Raw genomic sequence first — 21,733 nt, 5'->3', positions numbered from 1 at the left:
TTCCCAGGCTAATGGGGGTATGCAGGTACAATTAATAGCTCTCTGACACCAATATTGTACCCTACAAATTTAAAGAGCTCAAAATATTAAAATAATCACCCCAAAGAATATTTCTTCTAGATCCCCCATCAGACAGGTTTTACAGATAAGTAAACTGTATCACAGAGAAGCAAGACTGTACTGATGAAATCTTTCTTTCCTTCTCTCTCAACTACTGCTAGGCTGTTGCTGCCTTCATTTGTAATTAAGCTGTTGTCCAGATAAGAAATGTCTTCTTCCCTTTGGTACTCTTCTTCCCTTTGGTACTGACTTCTGGATACCAACAGATTTTAAATGCCAGTGGTTAAAAAACAAAAAACAAAAACAAACTTTTGTAACAGCGAGTTTATAACTGCTGTCTAAATGAATTTAGAAAATTATAGCTGCTTTTGCAATAAAAGGCCACCCACTCAACTCAAAACCTAGCCTGCTTCAGAGACAGGAAGGTGGAGGAAATGGGCCAGGCACTTTTCTTTTATACCTTTAAATCTCAGGAACTTCATAAATGTTCCTAAGCAATATTGAAATAAGAAATCATCACAGAGTGATAGGTCTATCCTTTAGGGACAATTTAGATTTTATTTCACAGGTTTAACTTCTTACTTGGATGGTGGTATGCTACTATATCTTAAAAGGTCATTTTATCAGGCCAGCTGCAAATGCTATTCTTATTATAGCAATTTTATATAAAGTAGGAAAGAGCTGTAGGTCCATTAGCATGCAATATGCACCACAGAAATGGGAGAAAAGTTTCAATTAAATATGTACTTATTAGCTTTATCTTGTTCACGTTCTTTGTTCACACGGATCCCCTCTGAGAGCGCTGTGGCTCTCCTTCACTGTCTAATGGGCGCTGCTCACTTTGACTTCCAGTAAGTGCTTTTAGAAGCTATCCACTCAGTGTACAAAAATGCCAATTTATGTGGGTCTGTCAGTATTACTTCTATAATTGACTCCATAAAGGCAGCATCCTGGACATTTTAGCAGTGGTCAAACCATCCCGAGTCAACAGGTCAACAGGAGATGCTAAAAGAATGACATGATATATAATTTCATTCTTTCCCCTTTTACAAATGTAACTGTTAGCCAGTTAGCATGGTGAGGTGACAAGTCAGTTCTCCTCCAAGCAACACAAACTTCTCAATGCAGCTTTGGACTATAAATATGCTGTGGTGCTGCTACATTTTGGATAATATTAGTATTTTCATTTTCCTTGACTCTGTGCTGTAACAGAGTTTTCGGCTTTCTGTTTCATACTATAATGTGATGCAAGTAAAACAATTGCTGAGTGATGCGGATTGGATAGAAAGGTGAGTGGCAAGACGTATGCACGTGGCACAACATGCGTTGGCTGTACATCTAAATGCTCAGGGCAACAGTGCACCCTGACTGAGGTAAGGATCATGAACACACTGTCACATTTCTAATATCCAACACTTCCTGGCACATGGAAAATGTTCATAGAGTATTTGACGCATGAATGAAAGGCTGGGTGCTCCATGTTCCTATTGGCAAGACAAGACTTCTAGTTTATAAATGAGACTGGAGCTCCATCCATGCCAATCTGTTACACATTTGGCTTTTACAGTTTGATTTCTATGCACACAGCATCATGTTATGGGTGCTGAGAAAGGCAAGGAAATTAAGCACACAAAACAAACTTGCAGAGTTTCTCGTATAGTTGAGGACACCGGGGGTACACAAATGGAAACAATTCCTAACTGTAGAGAAGAAATGATGGCATGCTAAATGTAATCCCTACATGAGTTCAGAAAGGACAGGTTGCTATGGACTAGAGTCCTTAAGGAAAATCATGTAAACAATACAGGAAGACCTTTGAGAATAAAAGACATAGAGGAAAGGAAATAAAAATACAGGAGGTTGTAGGGACAGGGCACAAAGGAACAGGGTCACTGGAAAAGTAATAGAGGATCTGAGACTTTTAAAATTTAGGAAAGCAGTTATGACTTAGAAAAAGAAAGATGGTGCTAGGAACAAGCACAATAAGAAAAGTGTGTGTTTTCAGTAGAACAGTTGATTCATAACTAAACTTCTTGATGAGGAGAAAAAGTTATGTTGAAACTTAGGCACATCATGCGTGTTACAAATGCCAAGAAAAACATGAGGTGTCAGAGGACCAGGGCAGCATTCCCAGACCTGGGGAAAAGCAGGAAGGTTATGTCTAAGCAGAGGCCAGATGATGATGTACGCCTTTGGAGGAACAGGCAGGGCAGGACTTGGGGAAAGACTTCAGGCACATGAGTGCTCTGAGACACCTTTTGATGTCAACATATATAGGACTTTCCTAAAGTCTTAGGTGGCCTGAGATACGTTTGCAGTTATTCATTAATTGTACCAATTTATATTCATTTTATATTGTTAGGGGTACAGAAGGTTCTAATCTGTTCTACAAACCAGAATGAAGGGGATAAAGCAAAAGCTTGGAGTTTCACCTTAAATGTATGAAAAATAATTCATATACCTATAAAATCAAGGCTACATATAAGATCCTGAAGGGTAAACAAAAGTAGAGACCCAATTAAAAGCATATGAGGAGACATTTCCCTCTTTTCTAATCATGTTTAGGCATCACTCACTACTAAGAAATATTTACTAAAGTTAATGATAGCCATGTAGATAAAATCATCCATTTTTATTTATGTATAAGAGTATGTAGAATAGAGTTAGTAAAAAATTTAAGCTTTCAATAATACTTTCTTCAAATGTTGCTTTTAAGGACCTTTTACGTTTATAGCTATTAATAGAATATTAATAATGAAAAATTAACTCCTGAGAATGTTTCCTAAACAAAGTACATGCATGGGTACACTGTGATGCTTCAACCAACTTTAATTATTTCTTCTTGATCTCTACTGTCTTTTTCTAAAAGAGTAATAAGACCCGCACTACATCATAGTTAATAGGAGCGTGGTGCTTGTTGCTTAGGCAACAGGATGAATAAATGCAGGTCAGAATGTGCTACAAGAAAAACAGAAGCTAGAATATGATACCAAGTGGAAACTAAGCAGGCTTAATGGGTTTTTCACTACATCAGTGCAATCTGTTTCTTAAAGTGGACCAATCACATTACTGTGCTTTAAGTTAATAATTAATAGATTATAGAGATCAATACATAATTTTTATATAGGTAGAAATTCACTTGTGGTACTAGAGGCAAGTAAATGATGTATGACAGCATGCAATGCACTAATTGATGACACCATTTATAATTTGCTTCATTTTCATAATTAATCTTTCTACATGGCAAGTCAAAGTTGTTTAGTTTTTAAATTCTGTCTTATGAAGAAAGTCTTTGATTGGCTCATCTAACAATGTGTTCTTATTTTCTGGAAAATTATACACAATAATTGAAAATAAACAAGTAAAGGCAATAATCTATGATTAGACCTCGGTTTTTCTCTGCATGCTTAGGATTTTTGCCTTCTAGATACATTTTGTAGGGCTGTACATAATTCACCCGTGAATGTTTTTCATGCTTTCCTTCAAATTCTTATTTAAAACCTGTGTGATTAACCTTTCAGTTACAGACTTTGAAAGGGGATTATATTTGTTCATAAGTGTTTAATATTCAGAGGAAAATTAAGCTGGATTAAAGTCTTTCTGAGTGGCCAGTTAGCCCAGGAAATCCAAAAGCCCAACTTCTCATGGATCAGAATAAATTTGAGCAAGGGCTTGGGAACGAGATGCCCTATTTCAAGTAGAGATAGGGAGAAAGAATAAAGAAGTTGAAATGTGTAGTAAACATAAGTGATGCTGAAATGATTTTCCTCTGATAGTTCTTCTAATTATTAACGCCATCTATTTATTGCCCTAAGTCTTAAACCTGCTCAGTGCTCCATAAACTTCCACTTCTTTCTTATTTCAGTTTAACAATAGCTTGTCTATATAACCAGTGACAGTATTTGATAAACTCAAGGAAAACAAATGTGTATCTCATTAGTAAGAAAAAAGATACCCATAGAGGCTTTTATGCATACAGTTACTTAGAGTTCATACCACTTACTACATTTATGTTGTTTCTAAAAGCTTGCAGACATACACATTTTTGAAGGAGTAGAAGTTTAGCAATTTTTATAATTTTCAAATCTATAACAGTCCAGACAAGTTTGGGGGAAAACAATCTTGAAAAGGGAAATTTAAAAGATTCAACTAGCTCTAAATATTTTCATTATCATGTTGGCTTTAGCAAGCTGCAGGTGTCAGCTCCAGCATTTGATTTAAGAACAGCTATTAATTATTCCTACAAGCAATTTGTATGCTACATGCTTATGGCATGTAAGGCTCCCTAAATTTAGGGATCAGTGATATTTGTGATAGAACCTTAAAAGCAAGGAAAGGTAATAAGAGCTGTGACATAGCCTCAAGGCATCTCAACAAGGGAACTGATGAGCACTGGGGGAGGTCTAGAAATGATTAGAAAGCTGGATTGTCGTCTGCACGCCTCCAATCCTCCTCCTCACCTATATGCATCACAGTTAGAAGTTTGCACACACCCGGTTTAGACTGCACGTAGTCCAGGATTCAGAAGCACCCCAACCCCTTTCTAAATACTGACAGCTAATTGACCCAAGGGTTTGTTTTTCACCTAAAGAAACAAACAATACTTCCTTGCTCTTCAGTCAGCGTGTGGAAGGAAGTGCCTGCTCTTGGTAATTGACCGTCTGAGACAGCTTGTTAATGAACGGTAGTCCACAGGATTTAAACTGCTTATTGAATGATTATGAGGAAAAAAATCATCCTCACACCATCGAGCTGTCTAATTAATCACAAATTCTGATGCTCAGGGGAAATAATATGTCTCGGGAATCTAGACTTAGCCCGAGTGATATAATCTAACTGGATACACTCGGATCACAAATTTATAAGAAAAAAATATCACACAAAGAATGACAGGAAGAATATAAATGTTAATCTTCTTTCAGAACCTATAAATAGGGCTCTCCATGGTTCATTCATATAACACACATGTATAATGGATGCATACAGATCACATTTTGCAGTAAGTGTCTCTATGTACACAGTAAGTTCAGTTCTAAGGGCATCCGATTTTCCGATGCAGTTACATATATAAAGCTGATCTGTTTCGGTGCAAATCAGGCTGCCTCTGAGCCATGTAAGACACATAAGAAGCAAAGACAGACAAAAGGCAGCTCCGTGGACACAGAGCATCTTACCATAAACTGCACATTGTCAAATCCATTAGCCATCAGGTGGTTCTCGTACTGAGGTAGCCCAATGCTTTCCAACCATTGTCCCACTGTTTGGACAGGGCATCTGGGTCCTGTAAGAGGATGAAGAGGGAAGCGTTTAAGCAGGGAGTAGCCGTCCACGGGGTAATAGCGGTAGTCCTGGGCTGAGAGGTGGCATTGCCACATCATGCTCCTGGGAAAGTTGCTATCAAAGGATCCCGCCAGCTTGACAGATTAATGTTCTCAGCGAGAGAGCAAAGTCAGAAGTAAAACATAGTTTGCCAGGCAGTCTGTGGAGTATGACTTGATCCTAGCTCCACATTTCTTACATATTAATCTTTACTACCGACCAGTACGTCATACAGCCCCCAAAACCAGGCAGCAGAAGACGGCATAGCAAGCTGTCAGCTTAGGCTGGTCTGCCTTCTATGTGATTGTTGGAGTACTCCACAATGAGCAATGCACGGCCAGCAGCCAGAATTCTTTTTATCAAGTACTCCTACACTCATCAGTATGCAGCTCCATGCTCCTTGCTCCCCCTCACTCGCTCCCCTTCATTACCCAGCCCAGGCTACACCTCGCATTTTCAATAATAGCCATCAGATAAGGCAGATTTTTTTTGTCTGCAAGCTGTAAGCCTGCTGCTGCTGCTTCCTACACACCCATCCAAGCGTCAATCTTGAATGATGAGAGCAGTCAAAACAAATGCAGAAAATAGCAAGACTCAAAAGCAAACCAAAGTGCTTAAATCTGAATTGAATCTTCATACTGGTTATACATTACCGAGCTATTTGTTGTGGAATTTTACGTTTCAAAAGACACCAGGAAATGTAAAGCTTGAACTATACCTTATAACAGAGCTCACTACAGGCTCCCTTCTGTTTTTCCTTCCTTTCTTCTTTTTAAAATGCAGCACAGAGAAGTGTTTCTGATCAAAAGCTTTACAGGGTTTGGAGAGTAATTATTCTTTTTCTTTGCTCTCCTGTATCAAAATGAACCTCTCTGAGAATTATTTTTTTCCTTCTGAATTACTGCAACATATAGAAACTGTATCATACCATCATGATAATTCATTCCATGTTTACCGGAGCTGCTTCCAAACAAAAAATGTTATTAGGCACAAGAAATCCTTTTCCCCTCTGGTATTTATAACTCTATCTACCAGGGTTTTCATTCTGAAATAGCTATGAAGGTAACATTAACTGGGTAGAAATTTTTAATAAAGAAGAAGAGCTTTAACCAAAAATAATTCAAGAATAACAGATGTAAATGTGTGAGTTTTACTGAATGGCAGACAGACTGAGTAATTTATTTAATAATTGAGAGAAACCACAGATTAATAATAGAACCCACAGAACTACATCATCAGAAAGAACAGACTCAGAAGACCAGAAAAGAATGCCCAGAAAGGTTAGTCTAGTCTCTGTTGCAATGTTCCTGGAAGGTCACTGACTTCTGCTCGCCTGTGACAGAGCTCTCACTTCTCAGTCAAAGTCTCCATTTAATAGAAAGACATTTGACTTCCTACCTCATTCCTACTCTCTGGCTCCAGCTCTGACTTTGGAGTCACACAGATTGGGAACAGTGCCTCTTCAACATTAAGTCCTTTAAAAATTAAAGGTAACTCTCACCCCCAGCCACCCAGAACAGTACCTGACACATAGTAAGTGCCTAGTTAATATTTATTAAATAAATGAAACCTCATTTTCCTTCTTTCTTCAAATCCCATCTTTATTTCCTTTCTTGTTGTAAGGCCATTGTCAATCTCCTTGGCATACAGTCATTTAACCTCAAATCAGCATGCGCTCTTCTTTCAATGCTGTGACTTGTCTCCAAGTTCTAGTCATCAACAACTTTCTTCTGTTTCCTATTTTATGTTTATTGAACTGCTGACTCCCTTAATTTTTCTTTCTCTGTTTCCATGCCCCTGGCCTAATGCAACAATGGCTTTGTACTGGTCTTCCAACTTCTGGTATACTTTTTCTTAATCATTAAAAAGTGTTTTTATTGTGGGGCTGGAGAGATGGCTTGACAGTTAAGAGCATGTACTGTTCTTCCAACTCTCGATGGCATTTTGGGGTCTTCATAGTGACTACAAATCATCTAGCTTTATTCCCTTTTCCCTAATACCCCTTCTTCAGTTCTCCAGCAAAGGGGGTTCCTTGCTGGACTCTGAGAGAAGGCTAAAATGTGCTCAGGTGGGTTTTGTTACACCTCCACCATCCCACCCACTTTTTGGCTTTGGATCGGGTTCCATTTCCTTTATGAAACATCTTCTAATCCTCCCCAACAGAACAAATCTCTTTCTTCTTTTCCTTAAATAGCATTTTTAGACCTTCTATTAAAATAGTTACTTTCTACCTCACATGGTCACTATTTGTATATGGTTCGTGTCTTGAAAGCAGAAGACAGGCTTTTCTGATACTGCACACAGTACGCATTCAGCTTGCACCTGTTACCAACATAATGTTGCAGTCCAAACTGCAGAAAGCCCTCTTATTTTCAGATACTAAAATTTAATTTGTAATGTTTATTTTATTAGGTAGTCAATCTATATTTTTAAATTTTTGTTGAATTTTTGCAATTTTCATACAATATATTTTTGGGGGGTTTTTTGGAGATGAAAATACATAATTTTTCTCTAAAAGACACATATGTACCTGACATACATCTTTTTTAATTGTATAATTTATTATTTTAAAATGGAAGAACTATGACATAAAATCAAATTAAATCAAATACAATAAATAATACAATAAAATCGTAATAAAACCCAAAAATCCAACAGTTTAAATCAATTTCTGTAGCTCAAAGTCCAGCATCTGGGGCCCACTCATGATGGTCTGGGCTCCAAAAGACTTGGGAAATTCCACTTCTATGACTCTGCCATCCTCAACATGCACAGCTTATCTGGTGGGCTCAGGCCACCTCCACTCCATACCTATTGCTGTCCTTGGTGGTCATCCTATGGTCATAGCATCTCCAATATGCTGAAGTCTCCACTGCAACTGAGGCTACACTTTCATGAATATCTTCCCAGCCCCTCACAGTACTGAGCCTCAGTTGCTCTCCCTGACTCCACCAATCTTGCAACTTTCATGCCATCAAAACTCGTGCCATGTGGTAGACTTTTTTTTTTTTTTTTGGTCTTTTTGAAACAGGGTCTCCCTGTAGCCCCAGCTGTCCTGGATTCACCATGGAGACCAGGCTGGCCTAGAACTCACAGAGATCCGCCTGCCTCTGCCTCCCGAGTGCTGGGATTAAAGGCATGCACCACCACGCTCGGCAGTAGACTTTTAAAAAAATTATTTAATAACCACATGATTAGAAGAAGCATTTCATTACAGCTTTAACATATTCAATAACAATGTCCAGGACAAAGATGCATCTCTTTCAAAAGTGGCTGCAAATTTTTAGGTTCACAGTTGAGTTAATACAGTTATACAATATTGAACTCAGTATAAACCCTATAAGACATAAAACTGAATGAGGCTTTAACCTTTACAAAAGATTGCCATTTCATTTTAAAATATACAGTTTCCTAAAGAAAAACTCACTTTTAATGCTACTAACACTTAGATGTTTGCACATGCATCTCTAATCTCTATGTATCTGATTATTACTAGTTACAGTCGGTTACACTCAGATCTTTGGCACCTGAGCATGGATATAACGTCATCAGGGAGATTTCAATAGCAATGTGTTTCACCTCTACTAATAAACATGAAGCAAATTTTTATGCTTCTTCAAATATAACTTATTTTTGTATTTGTTGATTTTTTTGTGTATATATCATACAGAACATCCCAAACAATCTTATTTATCTATATAACCACTTCCCAAATGCCACCCACCCATAGCCTCCCCCGCCCCACTGGAGCCCATATACTCTGTCATCCCTGTTACTGTCTGCTGTGTTGTTGGCTCCCCCAGCCATTCCCCAGGGTTTGTCCATCTGCTGAATCTAGTCAGCCTATCTAGAGTTCCTCGTTTTAGGAAGATCAGCTCTTCCTCATCTAGAGCAATCAGTTGTCAATATTCCTTTAGATAAGATTCGGTCTGCTGTTCATTTTCCCAGTTCTATGCCGGGTTACAGTTTGGGAGTCTCTTGGGCCACCCTGGCCAACAACTCAAAGGAAGATATCTCCTGCCTGGCATTGTGCCAATATATATTTTTAATTCCACTCTAACTGGCTGATTTTTTTAATGAAAAGAAGGTATTTTAGTTTTTAAATAGAATTTTCAGGTTGGGATTTTTGCTCATCATCCTCATTCTCTTGTTCAGTCCACATCCCTGAATTGTACTGTGCTTGATTATAATTTGTCCTGTTTTGCTTTTAGATCTTTTAAGAAGGATAAAGAAAACTGGACATGGTGGCACACACCTTTAATCCCAGCATTCAGGAGGCAGAGGCAGGGGGAACTCTGTGAGATGGAGGCCAGCCTCATCTCCATAGTGAGTTCCAGGTCAGTTGAGGCTACTGTCTCAAAAAAAAAAAAAAAAAAAAAAAAGGAAGGAAAAAGCTAGAAGTTTCTAACTGCACAATATAATATAATTTGGGTGAAAAGATGAAAACAAGAATGCTATTTGTGACTGATTAGGTCTAAAGCTATTCCAATATAAAGTTAAAAATGAATCTTACTGTAGCCTCTCTATCCACAATGCTCTCCCTGGTCATTTATGAGTAAATAAATAAACTACAAACAAAATTGAGCAAACATGGCAAGGAGATATTTTGGCTTGGAAGCCACAGGCTGATAGGGTAGTTCCTTAAATTCCACTTCATCTTTTACAGCGCAAGCCAGGACCAAGTGCTGTGCTGAACACCATTCAACTCCCAGATATTAAGGCATGTTTGTTAAGTGGATGAATAAATAAATGAAGAATTCTGGAAATGGCTTTTAGTTTCTTAATATATAGAAAGAGGGAATTATTTTAAGGCTCAGACTGTTGTATAAAAACATAGCTCAGGGGCTGGAGAGATGGCTCAGTGGTTAAGAACACTGGTTGTTCTTATAGAAGACCAGGGTTCAAATTCCAGCACCCACATGGCGGCTAACAACTGTCTGTAACTCCAGTCCCAGGGAATCTGACAGCCTCTTCTGACCTCTGCTGGCAATGCACAACACGGGTGCACTTACCTACATGCAGGCAATACACGCATACACATAAAATAAAAATAATAAATAAATAAAAATTAAAAAAAAACACAGCTCAGACAGATTACTGGTTATTAACCACTTTAAAATCTTTGTATAGACTTCCTGAATTCTATTATTTTAACTATTCAACAATTCAATTTCTATTCAATAATTCTCATGCATTAGACAAAGGTTATGATGCAGGGAGGAAGTGCGTTGGGAGAGGGTGAGAGAGGAATGGGACAAGGAGGAAGGACATAGATTCTGAGTCATGTTAGTTTCTGATTTTGTTTAATTATTTTCTCATGAGTCAAACTTCTAAAAGAATCCTGGTTTAGGCCCAAAGATCCCATTTTTATACTGTTTAAATATAGTCTTCATTTTACTTAAAATACTTTCTTGGAATCCTAAAATTCTTATAACACATTACTGGGCAGGCACCTATATTCAGCAAGTTCCCAAAGTGAGATACAAGAAGGAAAAAGATGAAATGAACAGTTACTTAGGGTCACTAAGTCCTAACATTGTGGTGTGAAATATTATCTTTTTAAAATATATATATTTTATTTTATGTGTATGAGTGTATTGCCTGCATGAATGTAGGCACACCTGTGTTGTGCAATGCCTGCTGAGGTCAGAAGAGGGCATCGGATCCCATGGAACTGGAGTTATGGATGGTTGTTAGCTGCCATGTGGGTGCTGGGAATAGATCCTGGGTCCTTTGCAAGAGCAGCCAGTGTTCTTAACTGCTGAGCCATCTCTGCAGTTCCAATTATTTTCTTTTATAATAAGGAAATTGAAACTCAAACTATTTGCTGGGACCAGGAAATACTTGGTACAGTCTTTTAGGAACATAATTCAAAGAGTTCCACTCCCAGAAAGGCAGTGTAAGAGCTCTATAACACAAACCCAGGAACAGTAGAATTGCTGAGAATTAGGGTAAAGAAAAAGCCAAAAGTACCCTAAAACTCCAATACCCCTCAAACCATTGAAAGTTTCTATATAGTGTCCTAAGACCACTCAAAAGATAAAGAAATATTTATTTAAAACATCCACTAAAATTTGGTGTGATCAGAAAGACTCTGTGGCAGCTTAGTGACAGCTGGCTCTCACCTTCCCTTACACCAGAGTCATCTTCATGGATATTCTTTTCTGTATGAGCACTGTCAGGAGAATGGGCTGTCTCTCTCCTCAACTACCAGCCCAGGGATATAGTCTCTCATTCCGGGGGTGGGGCAGGCCACCCTTTCCAATCTTCTTTAAACTGCAGAGCCTAAATTCCCAATGAGTATAGTTGAGAAGTCATGGGCTTCCTTCATCCACCCAGCTCCATTCCATGCAGTGGGGTCTATCCCAGTTTGGGGAGATGTGCAGGTTAGTCCATTAGTTTGACATAAACTAGATTCATTTGGGAAAAGGGAGCCTCAACTGAGGAATTTCCTCTGGCAGATGGGCCCGTAGCACATTTTCTTGATTGCCTATTGATATAGCAGGGCCCAGCCTATTCCTAGGCAGTTGGACCAGGACACTGTAAAAAGGTATCTGAGTGAGCCAGTAAGCATTTCTCTATAGTCTCTGCTTGAGTTCCTGCCTCCAGGTTCATTTTGAATTCCTTCCCTGATTTCCCTCAGTGATGAAATGTGATATGAAATAAATTCCTCTTCCCCCAGTTTGGTTTTGGTCAGTGTTGTATGACATCAACAAAAAGCACACTAGAACAGTAAGTCAAGAGGAGTGGGACACTGCATTTACAGGGTACAGGTTCTAGGCCCAGAAAGGTAAACAGAGAAGACCAGAGGCTATTGTCTCTTTCTAGTGCCTAAAATGATGGTTCAGAGCATCTAATCATTCCTAAGAATCAAAAGTTCTAAAACTCTCACTCAAAAGTTTAACTTTGTCTGAAACAGAGGTTGAGGAAGTTAAAGTCTAAAGGTATTATCAAACCAGTGAAAAGCCAGACATAGTGGTATACACCTGCAATCCCAGCACTCCTGAGGCTGAGGCTGGAGGATCCTGAGTTCCAAGCCAGCATGAGCTACGTAGGGAGACACTGTCTTAAAGAAAAAGATTTGGGTGATAAACAACCAAGAGGAGGTTGGTGCCCTTCATGCAGGTGACAAATGGTACTCCAGCTAGCTTTAGAGAACCAGAGAAAAAGAGAGTTCTTGAGAGTCCTGTTGTCATCAGAACAAACTTCAAAGCACAGCTTCCAAAACTTCTCCTGCTTAAATTTAATTGGACAAGACTGTGGAGCAATTTATACCTCAGAGAACTAATCAAAACAATAGAGCAAGCATCTGGTAATTAGTGGAGCTTAATATCTGCATATCTACATGCGATATCAAAGGAGGTGGAAGAGTTTGCAGACACATCAGGGAAAGAGATGAAAGAATCCCACTATAACCACCGTCATCTCAAGATGACAGCACCCGTGACCACTGCACCTCTCTAGTGGATAAATATAATATACTATATCCACACAATAGAATATTACTTGGCAATAAAAAGAAATCAAGTGAGACAACACAGTACAATGTGGATGAAACTTGAAAACTTCATGCTGGGTGAAAGAAGCTAGCCAGAAAGACCATCTACTATATGATTCTAATAATAAGATAGGGCCAGGATAGTGAAATCTATAGAGACAGAATGTAAGCTAGGAGCTGCCTGGGACCAGGGAAGGCATTTGGGAGTTCTTATGTGAGTGATGACATGTTTTGTAACTAGTTATGGTGATGGCTGTCAAATTCTGTGAATATATTGAAAATCACTGAATCTTTCATTTTAAAGAGGTGAACTGAATGCTATGTAAATTATGTCTCAGTAGCCTTGTGAATATTTAATAAAATACAAAATAAAATAAAATTTTTTGAGTATACTAGAATTTAGCACACAATTACATGCAAATATATACTGTATTTCACATATAACATATATTGGTATTTTAGTGCTTTGTCTTTTCATCTCTATTTGTCTTGGTTATTCCCTGAGCCTCATCGCCTTCCTACAGTCAAGACCATTTGTCCTCCCTTCAAAGATATTCCTGCTAACAAGCTAGCATGTATATTGACATACATTTCTCATTGTTAAATAGTACACACACACACACACACACACACATACACAGAGGCAGATATGTTCACATATACATAAATATGTGGGGTATTTTGGCATTGCTTCACAAAAATAGAATTATATCACATTCACTTTTGTAAACCTTACTTTTCTGATTCAATAATACTTTGTGTAAATTTTATTAAATAAATTATAAATCCTAATTTGGTATTCATTAGTTCTTTTTTTAACTTTTACAAATGACTGCACAGTGGGGCGTGGTGGCACATGCCTTTAGTCCCAGCATTCGGGAGGCAGAGGCAGATGGATCTCTGTGAGTTCAAGGCCAGCCTGGTCTACATAGTGAATTCCAGGCCAGCTGGTGTTACAGAGAGACCCTGTCTCAAAAAGATCAAAAAAAAAATATTGACTGCACAGTAGTCTATAACTAGTTTAATTTTTTTGCCTGATATTTCTAGGCCCATCACTTTATTTTCTATAAAAAATGCCCAGATAACTAGAGACCTATGTTAGTTTCAAGAAACAATACACAAAGAGAGATTTTATAAATTTTACCCATCCTTCCCTAGTTATGAACCCATTGTACAGTATTATAGCTAGGGAAGTGGCATTGATAAAATCCATGGACTTCATTAAGATTTCACCAGTTTTACACGCACACCTTTCTGCGTGTGTTTATTCTTATGAACTTTTATTGCATGTGAAATCACATGACCATGATCACAGCTGAGATCCAGCTAGCACTATAGCAAGAATCTTACTTGTACTTTTAAAAATATAGTCATAGCCATCTCCTTTCTATTTCACACTGGCAAATATATGGCAGCTCATTCATAACTTTAAGAATGACACATGTATGGAATGACATGGTATATGTCCTTTGGAAGCTGGCTTTTATCATTCAGAATTTATCTCTTGAAATCCACACAAATTGGTCTGTGTGTCAATAGTGTGTTCCTTTTGATTGTTGAATATTATTTCATAGTATGGATATATCAATTTGTTTAATTATTTGCCCATTTTTTCCAGAGTTATTTTCCAGGTACCATTTTATATTTCCATTAACAAAATATGACACTCTCGAAGCCACTCTGTGCCCTTCCAACTCTAGTCACATTAGATCTTTATAATATTTCACTTTTTCTGTTCTCCCTTTCCTACATCCAGATGTGACCCCTGGATGCTTTTCATTTATCTGTCTACCTTATTCTGAACCAGTTCTGACATCTGCTGGTAATCACTAAGGGAACTGTGTTCTAGTCAAACACTAACATTTCCTCATAACATTTTCCTTCTATTTCAGAAATCATTATTCATGTTGAATGTTTCCAGTTGGTCCATTCATTTCAATTTGGACTGCATCATTGTAAAGCTATCCTGGTCACTGCCATTTCATATCCTCATAACCATCCATATCTTGAGATCTCTATTTTCGTTTGTTTCTAGTTTTGTTAGAGTATTTCCCCATCTATTCAGAAAATATTTTAGGTGAATGAAAACAGTGTATCAAAATCTGTGAAGAAGAGCTAAAGTGGTACTTACAGAGAAATTTATAGCATCAAATGCCTACTTTAGAAATGAAGAGATTTCAGGTCAATAGCTGCTGTAGCTACCTTAAGAAACATGAACAAAAAAGAAACCAAAAGTAAGCAAAAATCAGAAAATAAAGATCACTAACGAAATAAATGAAATAGAAAAACAGAAAATCAACGGAGGAAAATCACTGAAAGTTGTTCCTTTAAATGATCAGTAAAATCAAATAACTTTATCTTAGCAAATTTAACAACTCAGATGAAATGGACAAATTTATTGAAAAATGAACTAACAAGATTCACTGAAGGAAAACTTCATAACTGAAGAACTCTATTTATTAAAGTTATTGGATTTGTAGTTAAAACCTTTCCATATACATACAAAAATCCCCCTTAGGCCTTGATGTCTTCAGAGGCGAATTCTACCAAAAATATGAAATAATGCCAATTCTATACAAGTCTTCGAAAATGGAAGAGGGAGAATAGGAGCCAAGTATTCCGTTAGACCAGAATTAGTCCATACCACAATCAGACAATGACAGTATGAGAAAAGAAAATCACATATAATGATGTTTGTTGAGCATAGATGTGGACATGCGTAACTGAATTTTGGCACTCTCTAACAGTATATCAAGGTGATAAACTATGATCAACACTGGTTAGAGGTTCTGGCCACTGCAATAATTCATGAAAAAGAAATAAAATAAAACGTAACAAGATTGGAAAGGAAGAAATAAAACTGTTTCTACTGATACATGACAACTTTCTACTTAGAAAATTTTATGAGACTTACATAAAAGTACCAGGATAAGTGAGTTTAGCAAGATTTCAGGGTAAAGAATTGATATGAAAAATCAATTATATTTATAACTCACCACAAACAATACTTTAAATAAACATCAGTATAATATACAATAGCATCAAATATTGTGAACTTCTAAGGAGTAAATATATCAAAAGATGTGGCAGACTTATACACTTAAAATTATAAAACACGTCTGGGAGATATTGTATAGGATCTAAATAAATGGAAACATAAGTTACATGCATGGATTGTAACACTGAATATTATTAACATGTTAATTTTTCCAAATGCATCTACAGATTCAATGTAATCCTAATCACAAACCCAGCAAGCAGTTTTTTTTTTATTAGAAACTAAATTTCATATTAAATACAGAGGACCCAGAGGATCTAGAACAACTAAAACAACTTTGAAAAACAAGAAAAAAAAATCAGAGAATGTGCACAATCTTATTTAACAATCATGATAAAGTCTGGGTTAGTGAGATGGCTCAGTGGGTAAAGGTGCTTACTGCCAAGCTACAAGTTACTGCCTGAGTTTGGTATCCAGAACCCACATTGTAGGAGAGACTGACTCCTGCAAGTTGTCCTCTGACCTCCATTCATGGGTTGTGTAGCACATGCACACACTAACCCCTGCAAAAATAAATAAATGTAAATAAAATTGTTAATAAAACGATTACAATAAAGTCTAGAAAATGGGTGTTGGTGTCAAAGTATAAAATTGGATCTAAGAAATGTAATATAGAGTTCACAAACTGACTGACACAGATGGTCAACAGATTGTTAACAAAGTTAAACCATCAATTCTGTAGAGTAAGGAAGAGATTTTCAGTGACCATGTTAGAACATCCAGTGACCTATATACAGAAAATAAAGAAGAATAGGACCCATATTTGTATCAAATATAAAATGAACTCAAAAATATATAATAGACTGAAACCCAAAATCCAAAACTATAAAACTTATAGAAAAAAAATTAGAAGAAAATTAGGGAAAACTCTAATCTTAAACTTGGATTAGGAACCAGAAGCATAGTTATTTAAGGGATTTGATAACCAAATTTCATCAAAAATTTAAAATTGTTTCATTTGAAAAGCACTGTAGAAAAGAATCATATCTAATCACAAACTTATATATGATATATATATATCATATACATACACATAATTAAAAACTCTCAGAATAGGGGCTGGAGAGATGGTTCAGCTGTTAAAAGCACTGACTGCTCTTGCAGAAGACCCAAGTTTGAATCCCAGCACCCACACAGCAGCTAACAACTGTTTGAGACTCCAGTTCCAGGGGATCCGACAGCGTCTTCTGTCTGTCTGTGTACGACACGGGTGTACTTACCTACATACAAGCAATACACATGTACACATAAAAATAATAAATAAAATATTTAAAAATAAAAAGATAAAATAAACTCTCAGAATATAAGATAATAAAAATAAATATTAAGTAGGCATAAGGGTTGAATGAGGGCTTCACCAGGCAGAAGTATGAAATGGTACACCACTGTGGTAAACATTTTGATGGTTTTAGTTGCATGGCTGAGTCATTCCATTGCTGGTTTCTAGCCACAGAAATGAAAGTGTAGGCCAGGCAGAGCACCGTAAACAAGATTCATTTCTCTGTAATAACGAACAACTGAAGCAGCCTAATTTCATTAACAGATGAGTGAACCAAGCATTGTATATCTGTATAATGAATATTTCTCAACAATGAAGAGTTGATATGGCACATAAATGACTGTCAGAATAATTGTGCAGAGTGGAAAAAACAAATGCCGCCCTTAAATAGTATATTTTGTGCAACTCCACTTTTTAAAGTTCTAGAGAGTGTGAACTTACCTATGGTGACAAAGGACTGATTGAGAACTACTTGGGAATGGGAGGGAGAAGTCATGAGGAAGGATTAAAATCAAGCAGAAAGGAACTTTGGAGGTGATGCCCTTGCTCATTTTCCTGATTGTGGGAATGATTTCATAAGTATACACATTTGTCAAGCATCAACGTGCACACTTTAAAATATACGTGGTCTTCTGTGTGTTTGTGTGGTGGGTGTGAATGAGAGGCCAGAGGTTGATGCCTAGTGTCTTCCTCAGTCATTTCCCCACTTTATTTTTTGAGACAGCCTCTCTCACTGAATCTGAAGCTCCCTTGTTGGCTAGTCTCACTGACCAGCAAGCCCCAGGGATCCTCCTGTCTCTACCTTCCCAGTACTGGGGCTACACCCACCACACCTGGCTTTTTATATGGATCCGGAGATCGAAACTCAGGTTTTCATGCTTTTGTGGTAAATACTTTACTAAATGAATGAACCATCTCCCTAGCTCTGGTCTGTGCAGTCTCTTTTTTTTATTTTTTATTTTTTTGATACAGGGTCTCCTTGTAGCCCCAACTGTCCGAGAACTCACTATGTAGACCAGGCTGGCCACCTTGAACTCACAGAGATCTGCCTCCCAAGTGCTGGGATTAAAGGCATGCACCACCATGCCCTGCTCTATGCAGTCTTTTTTAAAGTCAATTGTATACTAATAAGTCTGTTTTAAATTTTTCATAGAAGTGAAACAATAAAAGGAGATAAAGTCTCCTGTATCACCACCCAAAGCCTGGTGTAAGGTGGGTATGTTCTAACTCCAAACCTCAATCTGGAAACTTAAAACTGTACTAAAATAAATTCATGATTTCAGTATAGCTTTTCTTAAATTAGTTTTGACTTTTAAAAACACAAGTCAACTAGTATTCTGATCATTTTCAGAGATCTCTTAATTAGGTTCTAATTAATTAGGGAGGGAGAAGAGATTTCTTTTTGTATCATATGCATTTTGTCAGCAGTCTCTAATTTTTTTTTCAACAAATATTTATAAAGTACTTCTTGTTCCAAACATTTTGCTAGGCAATGGGGAGAGAGCTTTGAACACGTCTGCACTTGTGCAATTTATAGCCTCAGGAGAAAACTAGTTTATCCCTTAGAAAAATGTCACTTCAGAGTAGAGGAATTAAAATTTAGAAACATGATTTATTATTGTGACCATAAAGAGAGGAGAAATAACTTAGACAAAATATAACCTGCATTAATAGGTATGAGATGAAACGGTCAAGGTGGATAATGGCTTGCCAATGGCTGTATTCAATAATTTAGAAAACGGCATTTGGGAAGAATGGTGGAAAACTTGTAAACAAGAGCTAAAAAGAAAAATGCTGGCTGAATCCTCAAAATTGTGACAAATATTGGTATAATCTTAATACCAAGGTGATTAATATAAGGTATATATGTTTCACAGAATATGTCCTTCCAGTAGTCTAAGCCATATTTTAGAGAAGTGAACACCTACTGTGTGTCAGAACTCATATATGTGTTGTGGTCTGAATGTGTTCCCTAAATTCATTTCCTAATGCAATAGTGTTGGGAAGTTAGGTGATCAGGCTCCACCTTCCTGAATGGATTAATGTTGCTATCAGAAAGGCTGTGGGTTTGCTCTCTTCTTATCCTCCATTGGTCTTCTGCTTTCTGCTATGTGAAGATATAGCCAGAAATTCCTCCCCAGACACCAGATGCCAGCCCCTGGATCTTTGGCTGCCCAGCTTCCAGAACTGTGAGAAAGTAGATTTCTGTTCTTTATAAATTATCCTGTGCTCAGGTGTTTTGTTATAGGAGCATAGAGCATACTTTCAGTATGTAAAATAACAGCGAATATGTGTTTAGTATTTACCGTGGTAGGTTGTGATCTAAATACATGTGTGAGCTCCTGTTGTTTGAGTGACTACCTTACGAATCAGTTCTACTGTTACCATCTTTTTTATGCAGAAGGAAATAGGACACAGCATCATTATAAGCTGTCCGAAGTTATTCATTTAGACTTGAACCTAGGAACCGGGCAGCAGAGCCTGAGGTTAGCCACAACTCTTGACTGCCGCTCTGTTCCGGAAGGCAGGCAGGGAAACCTGCCCTGTTGCGGGATTGAGAAGGCTCACAGGTTCACATGTCAGCAGGCCTCTTTGTTCGCTTGTCCCCTTCACCTCACATTTGTCATTCTTGGCTTCTAATGTGATGCGATGAAAACAAAAGCCAAGAACAATGCAAGGTTGGGCGAAGGGTCAGTCCTATCGCCTGGGTATTTTTATTTCATGCTAACAAAGGGTTTTGCTGTGATTCTCAGATTGCAGCTTCGGTGTGGGTATGGAATCTACATGGGTGCTGGGCTGGCCTGCAGTACATGACGGTGGGTGATGGCTGCCTCAGTGAGAGCTGGAGTTAAGAGTGCAGACTCCTAAACTGGAATGCCTGGATTTGAATCTCGGCTCTTCTCCACTATTGAAGTATTTGCTGCTGCTATTTTTGATATAGAGCCCTAAAAAAGTACTCTTCTGCCTTGACAAATCCCTGGGGCTGTGTTGTTTTGATACTGTGAGGGAGACTCCTCACCCAAGTCTTTCATGATGATATCTGAAGTTGAGATGAAATAACGTGTGAGAAAGTACTGTGATGCAAAGAGATTATCTCAATGCTGAGGATACATCATCCTTACTGTCAGGAGAATATACACTTGTGTTGTTCATTCCATCCAGAGATTGGTCTGGAGCCCATCAGCGCTTTTCTTTGCCCAGTTCTCTTTGTTTCAGATAGACAAAAATGCCTGGGGTAAGCTGTCTGGCTAAATAACAGAGGGAAACTAATTGGTACTGTGAATTGATCAGAATATCCAAACCCATGATATCATTGAGGATTTGTCTTATCCAATATACACCAATAGCCAAATCTTCAGCACCAACCAACTTAACTTTTGCAATCCACCTAAAAGGGAGACTAAGAGAAATGGGGGTTGGGGAGAGGAGTTGCAACAGAAGATAGTTTTTCCCTCCTGGCTTCATAGTCAGCAAAAAGGGATCATTAGTTATTTGCTCCAACACATTTCAAATAAAGACTGTTTAAGAGTCTGCTAAAAGAGCACACTTTTCACTAAAGCTTTGCCTACACTGGGGAGAGAGTGCACATTCAGTTAATGAGCAATGCCCTCTGTGTGCCTGAATCTCTGTCCCATATCTTGCGTTGCAGGCATAGGAGCTAAGAGTGATCAGTTCTCACCCCTGTAGGATGGTGAGCAAAGATCTCAATAATTCCCTTTTTAACTAGAAAATAGCAGTCTCTTACTTTTCCAATCCTAAATGTCCTTCAAGCTGAGAATTATAAACTACACATCCATGCTCTTAACACTGAAAATCAGCAGGAACTAATAATAAAAAGAATACATTCTAATGACAAAAGAATAGTCCATAACAGAAATGATAGACTGCAGGAGGAAAGGGATTAATTATTCCAAGAATTGTGGATTAACAAAGTTCTGGATCAGGTTGCTAGGAAAATACTCTGAGATCAGACATCGACATTTAAATGCTAAGGGAAGGCAGGAGCTCGGATTTAATTTTCCCTAAGGCCTTGAATTTTATTTGAACTAAAAACATGGAACACTTAAGAAATACCAGCCTTTACTAAACAGATCTGACAACTTATGCACTGGGGTATGGTCTAAAATAGGAAATGAAATTTAAGCCTAAAATGCTAAAATCTTCTGGCAGACAACAAAATTTTATACATATATATATATACATATATATATATATATGCCATACCTGATTGGGGAAAAATAGTAATTTTGTTGATTTCATTTTGTTTTCCCTTCTTTTAAGGTTTCTGGCAAATGCCTGACTCCTCATTGAGAAGGTAATTAGAACATCAAGCCACTGGGGGCCTTGTGTGTGGCAGTCTTTGGGTTAGCCCCAGGAGGAAAAGGAAAGTATCCTAATCTCAAGGATCTTCACAAATATCTTGCAGGATGGAGAATGCAGTGGTGGGTATGTGAACAAGGTGTATAAAATGTAGATGGGAAGGCAGATGCTTAGTTTGAATGGAGACCTTTCAGGGACA

At 37.7% G+C, this 21,733-nt stretch overlaps 1 protein-coding gene across 13 annotated transcripts in view; it reads right to left on the bottom strand.

Moving 5' to 3' along the window:
- Positions 1-21,733, bottom strand: part of LOC103733245 (ankyrin repeat and sterile alpha motif domain-containing protein 1B) — a gene marked incomplete at its 5' end in the record, with an annotated part of 492,005 nt that overhangs the window by 410,914 nt on the left and 59,358 nt on the right. For all 13 annotated transcript variants that reach the window (XM_017797886.1, XM_029563077.1, XM_029563074.1 and 10 more), the window contains 1 exon segment: positions 5,235-5,341. In XM_017797886.1, the coding sequence (XP_017653375.1) occupies positions 5,235-5,341 (107 nt within the window).

The sequence above is a fragment of the Nannospalax galili genome, unplaced genomic scaffold, assembly GCF_000622305.1.
Source record: "Nannospalax galili isolate Female #2095 unplaced genomic scaffold, S.galili_v1.0 scaffold734, whole genome shotgun sequence".
NCBI lineage: Eukaryota > Metazoa > Chordata > Mammalia > Rodentia > Spalacidae > Nannospalax > Nannospalax galili.
Note: the sequence above shows the minus strand (reverse complement) of the source record. Positions and strands in the feature narration are given on the sequence as shown.